The 13,890-nt window shown below is 41.3% G+C and overlaps 2 protein-coding genes across 4 annotated transcripts; both read left to right on the top strand.

Moving 5' to 3' along the window:
- Positions 1–2,522: 2,522 nt before the first annotated feature.
- Positions 2,523–9,409, top strand: LOC115738082 (chaperone protein DnaJ). Its single transcript, XM_030670584.1, has 11 exons — positions 2,523–2,989; positions 3,441–3,509; positions 3,884–3,976; positions 4,107–4,228; positions 4,597–4,792; positions 5,307–5,482; positions 6,793–6,922; positions 7,197–7,357; positions 7,956–8,047; positions 8,289–8,388; positions 9,097–9,409. The coding sequence occupies exons 1-11, from the start codon at positions 2,693–2,695 to the stop codon at positions 9,140–9,142; spliced, it is 1,482 nt and encodes a 493-aa protein (XP_030526444.1). The 5' UTR covers positions 2,523–2,692; the 3' UTR covers positions 9,143–9,409.
- Positions 9,410–10,546: 1,137 nt separating this feature from the next.
- On the top strand, positions 10,547–13,755 carry LOC115738044 (protein FAR1-RELATED SEQUENCE 6-like). 3 transcript variants are annotated; one of them, XM_030670531.2, is made up of 2 exons: positions 10,547–10,776; positions 11,535–13,755. In XM_030670531.2, the coding sequence occupies exon 2, from the start codon at positions 11,541–11,543 to the stop codon at positions 13,542–13,544; it is 2,004 nt and encodes a 667-aa protein (XP_030526391.1). In that variant the 5' UTR covers positions 10,547–10,776; positions 11,535–11,540; the 3' UTR covers positions 13,545–13,755. The 3 variants fall into 3 exon arrangements, with proteins under 3 accessions (XP_030526391.1, XP_030526389.1, XP_030526388.1); XM_030670529.2 differs by having other exon boundaries at positions 11,518–13,755; XM_030670528.2 differs by having other exon boundaries at positions 11,255–13,755.
- The last annotated feature ends 135 nt before the right edge of the window (positions 13,756–13,890 follow it).

The following is a 13,890-nucleotide window of genomic DNA, read 5'->3' as shown; positions in this document are numbered from 1 at the left end:
GACTCTTTCGAATACAATGACAGATGACTAAGATGAAGGGTTTGCAATTACTATGATCCGCTATTATGTGTCTCTAATCATCGCGAGGACCTTTCGTTCTTTATGACCTGACTATGAGCTTCCATCGTTCAAGTCAGAGACAGCCCTGTAATAAACATTACCATAAAGAAAAGATGTTCATGTTAGCATGTTTAGAAATTCATAGTTCACTAATGCGCACAAAAAACATTTAGGAACTCTCGTAGAATTTCCTCATGCTGATATAACTTCTCATGCGGTGATTGGTTTGGGGGGACGAGAATGTCGTCTTTAGACAGCAACCTATGAATATCTCTAGACATACTCGTTTTGAAAAGAAGAAAGTACTCACTGCATCCCGGGCCCTGGCATGGGTTTCTCGTCGTCAGAATACCTGCAACATGAATCATTCGCTTAATTTCACTTAACCCCGTTCACAGACACGTTAATGCTATCAAAGCGCCCGTTTACCAAATCTTCGGGAAAGTGGAAACATACTTCAAATCGCAACAATTCAAGAATTTCGATTCGACCAACAAGAACTATCGAGCTGAACTAACGTATACATAATTACATAGTACCCAGCATGAGGAGGAGTAGGGAGAACCAAGCAGTCGTGCCATTTCCTTTCCTTTGAATTCTTGGATGCGCTTTTCCATATATGTACACACGGCAGGATCATTGGTCTTAGACATTCTGCAAACACCAACATTGTACAGAATTAGTTGTGATGCAGCAACCCTGGCTTGGTCTTCGGCCGCGAACGGGTCGATCACTGCTTGCGGAAGACCCCGTGCTTAAACCAAGTCCTCTCACATCAATTTCAACCCGTTCAACCAAAACACACCATTAACTGAAGCTTATTTAACAAGAATATTGTTTTCCCAGCAGATCACTTGTATCGCAGGAAAAGGGGGAATTTTCCGAAAAAGTCATAAACCTACTGTTAATTGTGCCAATCGAGTCTTAAACATTTTGCATTGCCCCAATTTAGTCCATTCGGTCAAATTTGGTCATAAATTGCTGACATAAATGCCGGGCGTCCTACGTGACGGCAAGGGAAAGCCTGGGCAAGGCCGAGCTTGCCAATCTTGCCTCTTGCTAGTCTCCAAGTCCAGCGATCAGCTAGAGGAAGAAGGAAGAAAGGAAGGAAAAAAAGAAGAAGAGAAAAACATTAATAAAAATAAAAATCGTTTAAAGTTAAAATATTATTAAAAACGAATCACGTCGTTGCCGGTCATGTACGTAAGACGGTCGGCGTCCTTGTTAGCGATTATCAGCCAAAATTGGGCGAATGGCCTGAATTTGCACAAATGCAAAAAGTTTAGGACTTAATTAGCCAAAAAAAAAAGTATATGATTAAATTAGTACAATTGCAATAAGTTTAGGACTTTTTGGTAATTCTCCTCGAGAAAAGTCAGATAAGTCCTTTGCTGACGATTATAGTATTTGTTTTTTTTTTTTAAGTTGTTTAGGGAGTGTTTTGAGAAACTCTTCTACAAAATCCTGCAAGTTGATGATACTAGCAAGCGCGAAGGGCTGATTTTTTCTGGTGTCTCCTTCTCATAGTCAATGCTTTTGACGTTTCAACATGATGATTTTTTTAGTGTTGATGTAGCTATCGCTGCTGCAGATATTGGCAACGAGCCTTCACTTGAGAGATTTGAAAGTCTTGGCCAATTTTCATTTCAGTTCTCTAAGTTTGACCATATATATCCACATTTGAACAGTCAATTAATGCATACAAAGAAAACTCCCCATGAACGAATAAAACCTATGGGGCTCATGCCATTGCTGTCAAGACAATGACATTACAAAGATACTCACGATACTCTTAGTATCACCCACTTAACTAGTTATCAAACTTACTCGAGTATGATAACTTACTCGAGTATTCTTCTCGTAGTCTTGTGAATAATTTCGAAAGCGATAATGGAGTCGGAGTGCTCAAGTGCAAGAACTCTCCCTCTTCATGGGCCCGACAACCCGAAAGAACGAACCGACCTATGCATAACCATGCGCTTCTACCATTTTTTTCTCGAGCTAGCGCTTTTCTTGAAAGATTAATGAACAAGAATAAATCTCATTGGTCTGCCCTCTAGGTTGGTGTAGTCGGTTGGGGGCAGCAAGGAGATGCCAGCTTAAAATGATCAAATCCCACCAACTGTCGCAAACTACACACGGTTAAGGCGACTTGCCCAGGCCTTGAACCCTAACGGATTCTAGGGAACTGCATGGCGTTTCATGGGCTTTCGCATAGCCGGGCCTTCATGCTAGAATAATGCGTTCAGGCCCAATTTAAAAAGACCCGGAACGTGGACCCATTTGGCCCACAATATGATGGGCCTGGCCCAACTCAGTAGTAGACGGTCGTAACTGTAATTTCGTGCTGCACGATAGTTATAAAAAGAAAAAAAGAAAAGTCCCACCACACGAACAGAAATTAAAAAGCCATTTTATTTCCCAACCATGCCTTTTCATCCACGTACATAAAAGGCCAATATTTTCCATTTTCCTTTTCCCCCCTTCATCTCCCTCCTGCGAGCTCACATCAAGTTCATTTTCGCAGCCTCTCGGCACAGCACCGTGAACGGTACAGCTCCTGCATTTCTGCTCTTCAGCCTCTCGTAGAAGATTCGTCGCACGAGCAAGCATCGGCGGCGGAACCGATTCGATGGCCGCGACGTTATCTGCTTCGCTCCTCCCTTCTTCTCAGCCGCTCGCTCCCTCAGTGCCCCCGTCCTTATCTCCGTCCTCCTCGTCGCTCTGCGCCAGCGGAATTCACCTCGGGAGCAGCAGGCGCTTCTCGCCTTGTTTGCCGCTTCGATCCTCGCAGCTCGCCTCGAAGGTCTGCGCGAGGCGTTTCGGGACGGCGATTAGAGCCTCCGCCGACTACTATGCTACTCTCGGAGTCCCCAAGTCCGCGAGCGGTAAGGAGATTAAGGCTGCTTACCGGAAGTTAGCGCGCCAGGTAAAGAGCCTCCGTATTTTCTTTTTCTGGTTTTGCTTTGCGCAGTTGATTGCCGAGTGAGCTCTAGCGAAGATAGAGCGATGAATGGAGTGTCGTTTGTGAATTTTGGGTGACGACGAGAGGAATGACTGATTAGGGAGTGCGGATTTTAGTGAAATCAGTTAACCTTTGGTAGTAGTTCTTACTGGCTATCAGAGTTTTTCAGGACACGGTACATCGTAAAGTTGTCTCTAAGTGGTTTTAGTGAATATTGAGATTTAGAAGCTGTGGACGTGATTAACTTAGTGAGCCACTCAGGATTTCTCTGTTGGTGGACAATGGACGCAGTTTGGTTGTTTGTACTGCTGTACCAGTATTGGCATTCCAGCTATGTGCAAGTGCCTGTCCGTAGAAATGCGCATTACTTGGATCCTCCTCCTGGAAATTCAAGTTCTGTTGCTATATTTTGCAGTACCACCCCGATGTCAACAAGCAGCCAGGAGCTACAGAGAAGTTTAAGGAAATCAGTGCTGCATATGAGGTATGCATCAGCTTTGAGGAATGAGAATTTCATATGTTCTCTCAATTACACAACTAAATAAATTCATCTCACAATCTAGTGGAAAGATGTTCACTGCATGGTAGTTGGTAATGATTGTAGATTAAAAGTTTGGTCCTTGGCTTGTTGTCAACTGCTACGAAGAAAATTCGCATGCCAAGTCAGTTCATCTTGGGCTGCAATTTTGGCTCATAACTAGTACTTGTGGGACCAGAAAACATTTCGAGAATTTTACTAATCATTGCTTTTGTAGGATATATCCCAATAGGGCTCACAACTTTGCTATTGTTCTGCTGTTGATTTCATTCTTCTCTGACATTGTATTAATTATGTTATTGAATCTTTGCCATCATCAGGTGCTTTCCGACGATAAAAAGAGGGCTTTGTATGATCAATATGGTGAAGCAGGAGTAAAGAGTACAGTGGGGGGCCCATCAAATACTTATACGGTACTGGAGAGATCATCATTGCAAATGCATAGTCTATGCATGAGTGACTTGTTCTATAATACATTAGGAACCTTATGATTTCTGCACTAAATGCATTATTTCCTCACATTTTCCGTTGTCCTTCACTCAGACTAATCCTTTCGATCTATTCGAAACATTTTTTGGCCCAACTATGGGTGGTTTTGCGGGTATGGACCCAACTGGATTCAGAACAAGCCGACGTAGCACTGTTATGAAGGGTGAAGATCTACGGTGAGTGCCGGTAATATTTGTTTAACTACTGATTGGCCCCTTCCTTGCTGTATGTGCACTTGTTGCTTCAGGAAATTTGACCATTGCGTGGAACATTGTAATCCGACTGCTCTATTGATATCTATTCTCTTTGTCTTTTCTTCTGCAGCCATTCTTTTTTATGTTTTAGAATCAAAAGTTGATCAGATAACTACATTTTTAAGTGCTTTTCAGTAAAGGACATCCTTCACAAGTGTATAATTAATAAGAAAATTGATGTTGATCTGTTTTCCCTTTTCGTTTGTTTTCTTTTTCCTTTTCCTTGTCTCCCTAGACAGGGGTATAAAGTAAATCTCTACGTCTTAACTTGTGTTTCTAAAGTTTTTCAGTTATGACATGACTCTAAAATTTTCTGAGACCATATTTGGAGCGGAGAAAGAATTCGAGCTCTCCCACTTGGAAACATGTGAAGTTTGCTCTGGTACTGGAGCAAAGGTTGGTTCCAGGATGAGGATATGCTCAACATGTGGTGGTAGGGGCCAGGTCATGCGAACAGAGCAGACTCCTTTTGGCATGTTCTCCCAGGTATAAGCACTAGATATCAGTCCTTTTAGGATGACTGGACAAATGCTTTTGACTAGGAATAAACTAGAAATCAGATGTTTCAAGAAATATGGTTCTTTGAAAATTGAAAATCTGCAGTTTTCGTGATCAAAGTATTGCTTGCCTTAGGACATACATGTCAGGACTAGGATGACCTCTTTCTATGGTTGGGTTTAGCACACAGGACTTGCAACTATTTGGGCATCAGGAGAAATCTACCATTAGTGAAATAGAAAGATATTGATGGAACAAATGTGCTTCAGATGTGCTAAACATCGTCTACAGAAAGGAGAATATAAGAGGTTAATTGGAGTTATGTCCAAAAGGATAGGCTGACCCAGAGATTCTCAGCGCAATTGGCCATGTCCATTTATTTTACTTTATCCTGTCTTTTAACTTCCTTGAGAGAAGAATGTAATCCTTGTCAAATTTTTGTCTTCTTTAGTTATTTTACACGCTGAGTGTCACTTATAATACTGAAAAACGTTTATGTTAGGTGTCTGTTTGTCCCAATTGTGGTGGAGATGGTGAAGTCATTTCTGAATATTGTCGAAAATGCTCTGGCGAAGGGCGTATTCGGGTCAGAAAGGACATCAAAGTGAAAATTCCACCTGGAGTCAGCAAGGGTAGTATCCTCAGAGTTGCTGGAGAAGGTGATGCTGGACCGAGAGGGTATGACATATCATTTTTTAAACTTGGAATCTATCTTGCACTGTTAATGAATCACTGGAATGAATTATTTGACATATTTATATAGGCTTTCGAAAACTAACTTTGAGAATTGCAACATGATATTTCTCTGCCTGGATTTAATGAATATCTGTGAAATCGCATATTTGTAGCTATTACTTGTAGTTTCATATTTGACAAAAGCTGGCCAAGTAGTCATTATGCTTGCGGTCAAACTGGAAAAAATAATATCTCATGCAATTGCTTATGTCGGCTTCTTGTCGTCCCAATCATGGCGTTCCCTTTTATTTGCCGGTAATGGGTTTAATATTTGAAATGTTTTATGTTTTCCAGAAAGTTTTCAGCGTGATTAATATTTTGAATGGACTAGACACTAGTGATGGCTCAATAAGCAAGAGATTGTGCTTCCCCTTTACTCCACTTGTATCCAGTGGGTAACATCCCCCTCACATTCCCTCTCATCTTCCTTTTTGAAGGGAAAAGTTTTGAAAATTAATGATATTTCAATGAATTTAGTAGCTTTGTGGCCTGACAAAAGAATTTTAACATAATGACAGTCAAACAAAATATTCTTCTCTATGCTCTTGTCTGTGCAAATGGCAAACATTTATTCACTTTCTTATTTGTGCCTCAGTTGTTTGTTTTCTTTGGCGTTTTAACTTCTTTTGTATGATCATTAGCTTTGAATTCTTTTCCCCCTCTTTGAGTTATTTTCCTTCTTTTTGGACTCTGGCTTATGAATGGGGTTCTCCTTCCTTTTGTACCCTTGCCAACCTCATTGGATCAGGCTATTCCATTGTCCATGCTGTCTGCACAGTCAGTATTGGGGAAGGTTGTCATAAGTACAGTCTCATGGGAAGATTGTATATTGGTTGTCTGGACTTCAGTCTGGAAGCAGCCTCATTGCCATTAAAATGGACTGTTCCTTCTCCGATGTTGTCGGATGGGAGGATGAATTAATATTTCACGATTTCTGCCTTTTAATTCATGGGTCATGGAAAAGAACAAAGTTCTTACCTTTTTATCAACTCATTTCTTTCTTCAAACTCTTTACTAAGACATTCATGTTTTTTTTTTTGTTGTTTATGTCTTTTCCAGTTTAATTTCCCTCATACAACAGGGCGTTTCTTTGTTTATTTTTGCTCTTCGTTATGCGTAAAACGATCACATCAATGGAGAAATTGATAATTTATTGCATGACACCATAAACTTGATAAGTATTTGAATTGGTAACTAGAAATCCTTTGCAAAATTTATTCAAGATTTTAATTGTTTAATGTTCTCTTCATCAGGGGTCCTACAGGTGATCTTTTTGTATATCTTGAGGTCAAGGAGATTCCGGAAATTCAAAGAGATGGAATAAATCTCAATTCTACAGTAACAATTAGCTATCTAGATGCTATATTAGGTGCAGTGGTGAAGGTAATACTTCAAATTTCCTTGATGAGCTTACACTCTGTATCATTTTGTCACTATAATTGAGAGAATTGTTAGATGAATACCTTTTGATGGTCAGAACTAAGGAGTTCTCACAGTGAAGCAGAGTGAAATGCATGGGACACCTATGGCTTAGAGTTAATCAAGAACAAGTATCTTATAGCTTCAGATATAGGATCATGTGGTGGTCCATCTACTTCACTACTCGGCTGAGGCTTTTTAGATTACCTATTGATTGAATGTCTTGAATGTAAAACAGGTTAAAACAGTTGAAGGAACTTCTGAACTACAAGTTCCTCCAGGTACACAACCAGGGGCTGTTCTGGTTCTTGCAAAAAAAGGTGCACCAAAATTGAATAGACCTTCAATACGTGGTGACCATTTATTTACAGTTAAGGTCACGGTACCAAAGCGTGTGAGGTAAATAAATGTTATCTAATTACTTGTTTGTCTTGTATAGTTGGTCAAGTCAATTTATAATTTGTTCATTTGTACATGCATCTCTTCTGTGGTTACCAAATCATAACTTCAGTTCGTCTCATGTACACATTAGAATGGATACATCCAAAACAAGGATCTTAGCTATCTGTTGCTGTAGATGCATTTTGTCTCTACATTATTTCCTTTATCTTGGTAAATTACATTGACCTAATTAATGGTGCTTGTTGGAGGTTGTAGGTCCATCCATTGATCTGTTTATTTTTTACTTTATATTGATGGACTCTCTTAAGCAGGCGCATCTTTTTAATGTCGGTCAAAACTTGGGAATTTTGCTGTGTTGAATTACTGTGAGTCAATAAGTTGACAAAACATTTTCGATTACAAGTTTTAACTCTCTCAAATTCTTTTCCTCGAATTTTCTTTAGTTGGTGAAATTTTACAGGTTTCTGCACTGTTATCTTTTTAACAGTGGCATACCACTGTTTGTCCTCATATATACTATTAGAGGGTAGTCTTGCATGGACCCTGACATAGCTAAAGCATGTCATTTTATTAAAGTTACTGCCAATGTTTGCAGTTCAAGTGAACGGGAGTTACTTGAAGGGCTGGCTTCCTTGAGTAGCTCTACCAGCAGTCGCTCAAGAACTCGTCCGAGAACACCATCACCTGGTTAGATGGTCGCTTTATGCGTTCTTCATACACCTAATTGTGGTTTTCCTTAGTGTATTGTTCATGAAAGAAGAAAGGAACAAAAATAATGGTTCAAATATTTAATTCTGTGTGGATGTGAGAAACAACATTCAGGCCTTGAGCTTGATATCAAGGTCCAGTACCTACACAGCACTCACTAGTGTACCCATGCAAGTTCCAGGTCGATTCTATCTTTTACAGTTGAGCTTTGTCTCTGCAGCTCCAACTCCTGAGAAGCAGCAAGTGGATTCTGAGATGGAGAAGACTGAAGAATCGGGAGATGAAAATGACTGGTGGAAGAAGTTGAAAGATTTGGCTGGGTAATTCTTCCTCTTCTTTAATTTGAGTAGTTTCTGTATTCCAGTAAATCGTGTTGAATTCTTCCAAGCCATAAAAAACGAGTTGCATATAGTTGGGGGAAAAAAAACAGAGGTTTGGGGTGAAAACACTTGTTATTAAATGGGTTTCATTTAGCAGGGGAATTATGTGTTATTACTTCAGGCTGGGTTCTCCAGGTGCGTATGTTGAGACTTGATAAGTCATCCTGCATACTTCCCCACATACTTATAAGAAAGCTCGATATACTGTCCCTCCAAAAGTTTTAGACTTTCAGATGTAGTTCAGTACTGGTACCTGATCCTTATATTTCTGGGCAGGTAGAATATTTTATGTTTTTGTCCCTTGGGTGGTGAGATATTTGCTCTTGCTTTCAGTGCTAGTTTTATTTTGGTGAACCTTGATCTACTCCCTCTTCGTGGTCAACGGAGCATGTGATTCTGCTGGAGGAGCTTGGCATAGAGTCCCTACAGTATTGTTCAGAAAGATGTAGCTATGGAATGATCTAATCATCCTAACTTTTCTGGAACCTGACCTGTTTCATTCAAGAATTAGTCCTTCAGTAGTCCTTAGGTGTAGCTACCTCATGATCTGATCATCCTAGTTTGAAGTGCTAGTCTTTTGTACTATGAGACTGCATTTTCACATACATGCACCAAGGATCGTTGGCATAATAAAGATTTTACTTGCAGGTCTGTTGCGAATGGAGCTCTAAAATGGATGAAAGACAACCTGTAATTTGAGGTATCCGTACGTCGAAGGCAAAACTCACATTCTTCCTTGCACATTGTAGTTGCCCTAGAATTTTGTCTGTTCCCCGAAAAATTTGCCGGCAAAAGATGCAGCTATCAATTGCTTTAAGCATTCAGTCTTCTCAGAGTTCTCCAGAGAATCAAACAATGCACAGCCCTGGTGGTTATTCTTTGATTTTTTTTTTCTCACTGTAAATTTTAGCCATTGATCAGGGGATAAAGGCTTCATCTGTGCAAGTGCATTACTTTGTAATACCTGGCCGTTTTGACCCTTTGGAACAACTCGATGAATTTAGTAGGTCTTTTTAGGAGGACCCAATGACCATGGATCAAATCTATTCAGTTTTTACACTGTGATGGTTAGCTATTTATGAACTAGTTGTACATACTGCTTCTTCTTTAGGGTCAATATCAGTAATGGAGTTCATCCAACTATAAACCTAATACAAATTATAGAGTTACAACATAATCAAAACCCAACACGAACAGAATGTTGAATTGAATCGTACCAGTCTCTACTAAGGGTTAGTACTTTTTTTTGTACTTGCTGTTTTATTTTTCAATTATCTTTTCAATTAAGAGAAGAAAAAAAAATAGTAGAATCCTGAATAGTAATAAGAATTATCTTAACCCATTCGGAAGGATCACGTCTCATAATTATCTGTGGTTGTTTATGTCTTTAGCATGAAAACTTGACGAAAGAAATGGTGGAGCGTAGCGGGATAAATGGCCGAAGCTATTGGAAGGATTCCTCTTTGGATATTGGGTACCATAACTGGTATTCTTGTGATCGGTTTAATAGGTATTTTCATTTATAGTTCATAAATCTCACTTAAATCGACGTTTTATGAGTTTAGACAAAAGATTTCTAGGTATAGATTTGACCCAAAAAACACAGGGAAAATTTCAAATAAGAACATGAATTGTCTTTATTGTTTCAAAGAAGGGCATAACTAGGGTATTTTGTCAATTTACATTTTTTTCCTTTTTTTTCTTTCATTCTTCCTTTTTTTTCTCATTGGCCGCCACTAGCTAGGGCTAGGCAAAGCGAGGGTTGGCTCGCCCGGGCAATCGGCCGCTTGGGCGAGCCATTCTCCCGGATGAGGCGAGCCTTGGCCCGATCTATCGAGAGCCGACCATCTCGTCGATGGCCGTTCCTTTTCTTGAAGAGAATACATTTCTTTAAAATAACAAGAGCAATTTAGACCCTTATTAAAAATAATATTTATTTTATACTTTTATTTAAAAAAATGATAATACTTCAAGTCTTTATCCGGCAGTTTTCTGAAAATAGACAGAGGAGGAAAAAAACCAAAACAAGAGGAAAAAAAGGAAAAAAAAAATCAACTGAGACATATACAAGACCTAAAATTGTGGTCGTCGTTGTCGTCGATGTCCTAAATCCAAACATAAATTTGTCCACCGTGACAAATTCCACGTCAGCTTCCGTAACTTTCTCTTCGGACTTTTTAGTCATGGGGACTTCCGCTCTCCGTCCAACGACCTCTCTCCGGAGCCGGCGACGTATCGGGCGCGACTGACACTGGCCCCAGGGCACGTGCGGTGGCGCTATCCGGCGGCCAAATCGTGAGCTCGGAGAATCTTCGCGTTGTCTTCGAGGTAATGCTCTCACATTCAGCGATTGCCCGTTAATTTTGGCAGAATTTGAAGCGTGAGGCTCTGGCGAATTGTGTTCGCACGCGTCTGCGTGCTTAGTTACGTGCCCAAATGTTTGATGAATCCGATGTACCAGTTGCTACGAGTGTGTCAACTCATTTAATCGCAGCTGTAATGATCATGAACTGGACAAGAGTCACTGTCGCCCCCAGATTGAAGAAGGAAGGGTTCATACCATACATTCATATGTAACTGCCGACCGAATTACTTGTGTCCTGCCTGTTCAAATAATAGTTCGAATCGGTGGTTATTAGGTTTTATTTGGGTTTTTGTTTTCCATGTAATTTTTAGCTTATTTTTCCTGAAGTGAAAGTAATGTAGATTGGTCAATGGTAACACCACCCTCTGCTTTTTGCTGAAAAGGAGGAATGGAAAGCTGAATCTTGCACTTGTCTTTGGTTAATTTTGTGTGGTTAAATAGGCCGTTGGCCTATCAGATCGAGACTTGAGTTATCTGGAAAATTTCAACTTGGGCACGCCATTGAAAATACCATGATCCAACTCCAAGATACTCGAATGGGAAGGAGAGAAACTAAAGACCAATTAAAGGAAGGAATGTATTGTGGAAGCAGTTAATTTTGCACTAGTATAATCAGTGTACACGATCATATGAACTGTATGAAAACTTCGTATGAGTTGATGGGTTTCCAAAGGTTGCGTCTTATTATGTGATTGTTTTGCTAGCTCCCTCCTCTTTGTAGAGATGGATGAAGTTTCGCTTGATGCTGAGCCAGTTGGCAATGATGGAAGCCGAGGAACTTGAGATTGTGGGAGACTCTGCAATGACTGAATTAGTTGGTCAGACTAGTGTAATTCAAGGAGAGAACCCCGTGCCTCCTGCTGTCGGGATGGAATTCGAGACCTATGATGATGTATATTACTTCTACAGTTGCTACGCTAAGGAACATGGGTTTGGGGTTAGAGTAAGCAATACGTGGTACAGGAAGGGTAAGGAGAGATATAGAGGAAAATTGAGCTGCAGTAGTGCAGGTTTCAAGAAGAAAAGCGGGGCGAACCGCCCGAGACCAGAAACAAGAACCGGGTGTCCAGCGATGATAAAGTTCCGGTTGATGGACAATACGAGGTGGAGAATCATCGAGGTTGAGCTCGAGCACAACCACTTAATCAGCCCAACCAGTGGGAAATCCTACAAATCACGAAAGATCATGGGTGTTGGGACCAAGAGGCCATTAGAGTTTGAAGGTCCTGAGGAAGTAGAAGCGGTCAAATTGTTTCAGACTGTCATCATACATGCCAAGGGTGGGGAGTTAGCTGCTGATGATGGTGACCTTAGAAAGAATCCTGACCTGTCCAATCAAATGAAGCTACGAAAAGGAGATGCTCAAGCTGCTCTTGATTTCTTCTGTCAGATGCAGCTCATGGATCCTAATTTCTTTTACGTGGCAGACCTCAATGAAAGAGGATTCCTGAGAAACTTGTTTTGGGCTGGTGCGAGGTCCAGGGTCGCTTATCGCTACTTTGGCGATGTAGTTGCGATTGACACGACATTTTTCGGACAAGAATTTGATGTCTTGCTGGTCTCGTTTATTGGGGTGAATCACCATGGGCAACCTGTACTGTTGGGTTGCGGTTTGTTAGCAGGTGAGACTGTCGAGTCGTACGTATGGCTGCTTAGGGCTTGGCTCACGTGTATGCTCGGACGGCCTCCCCAAACTCTCATTTCCGATCAATGTAAAGCCTTGCAAGCTGCTGTCTCTGATGTGTTCCCCAGAGCTTCTCATTGCATAGATTTGACAAAGGTCATGAGAAGAATCTCTGAGAGATCGGGAAAAATAAACCAACATGAAGCCATTAAAGCTGCAATATACAGAGCAGTTTGCCTTTCCCAGAGGGCTGAAGAATTTGAAGCGGCTTGGCTGGATATCATCCATGAGCATGGGCTCGAGGATCACGAATGGCTCCAGAATTTATATGAAGATAGGAACCGGTGGGTCCCAGTCTACTTGAAGGAGACCTTTTTGGCAGGAATGTTGCTTTCTATCAAGCAAAATGAAGACGCAACTTCATTTTTCGAGGGATATATAGGGAACTGCACCTCTTTAAAGGAATTCCTGGACAAGTATGATCAAGCAATGCAAAGGAGTCACCAGCTCGAATCACTGGCCGATCTAGATTCAAGAAATTCAAGTTCTGTGCTAAATTCGAGGTGTAATTATGAGTTGCAGCTCTCAAAATCGTATGCTAGCTACATCTTCATGAAGTTCCAAAAAGAGGTAGAAGGAATGTATTCTTGTTTCGGCACAAGACAGGTAAATGTAGACGGGCAAGTCACGGCTTATTCAGTTCAAGAGCACGTCCAGCTTGAGGATGGTCGGAGGGAAGCAAGAGATCTTGAGGTTTTGTTCAACGGATCTGAAATGGAGGTTTTCTGTGCTTGCGGGTTATTCAACCTGAGAGGATATCTGTGCAGGCACGCGCTGTATGTCCTCGACCAAAACAGGGTAGAAGAGGTCCCGCCTCAATACGTGCTGTCACGCTGGAGGAAGGATATCAAGCGCAGCTACGTCCTCGACCAGAGATCTGCAGGGATCGACGTCGACAACCCAGTTCACCGGCATGAGCATTTGCACAAATGCATCCTGCAGGTCATGGATGAAGCTAGGAAGTCGCAAGACCGCTATAAGGTGGCACTGCGGGTGTTGGATGAGATGCTGAACAAGTTCCATCTCTCGGAAAATCACCCGGAATGACTGTTTGTTGATCGAGACCTCGGAATCCTGCGCGGACTGGAGGTCTCTGTAGCATGCAAAGCCGACATCATGTTCACTGCTGAGATCTGCATACGAGACAACAACATTAAGGTGGAGCATGGGCGTTTCCTCGTCATGAAGCCAAGGTGATACATACATACATCCATCAACCATTTGTTAAAAGAAAGAGGACGATCGCGTATCGCCTCGACGGAACTGACGGATCTGAGTAATCGCCCAAGGCTGAAAAAATGCAGCAAATGCATGAAGACAATCGCTTAGTTACGTGAAAGGCGAGGACGGTTTAACAAAGCGGTACCGTTTCAATCGGTTAAAGAGGCGGGGG

This window comes from Rhodamnia argentea, chromosome 8 (assembly GCF_020921035.1).
Source record: "Rhodamnia argentea isolate NSW1041297 chromosome 8, ASM2092103v1, whole genome shotgun sequence".
NCBI lineage: Eukaryota > Viridiplantae > Streptophyta > Magnoliopsida > Myrtales > Myrtaceae > Rhodamnia > Rhodamnia argentea.
This window is presented reverse-complemented; position numbering and strand designations above follow the sequence as displayed.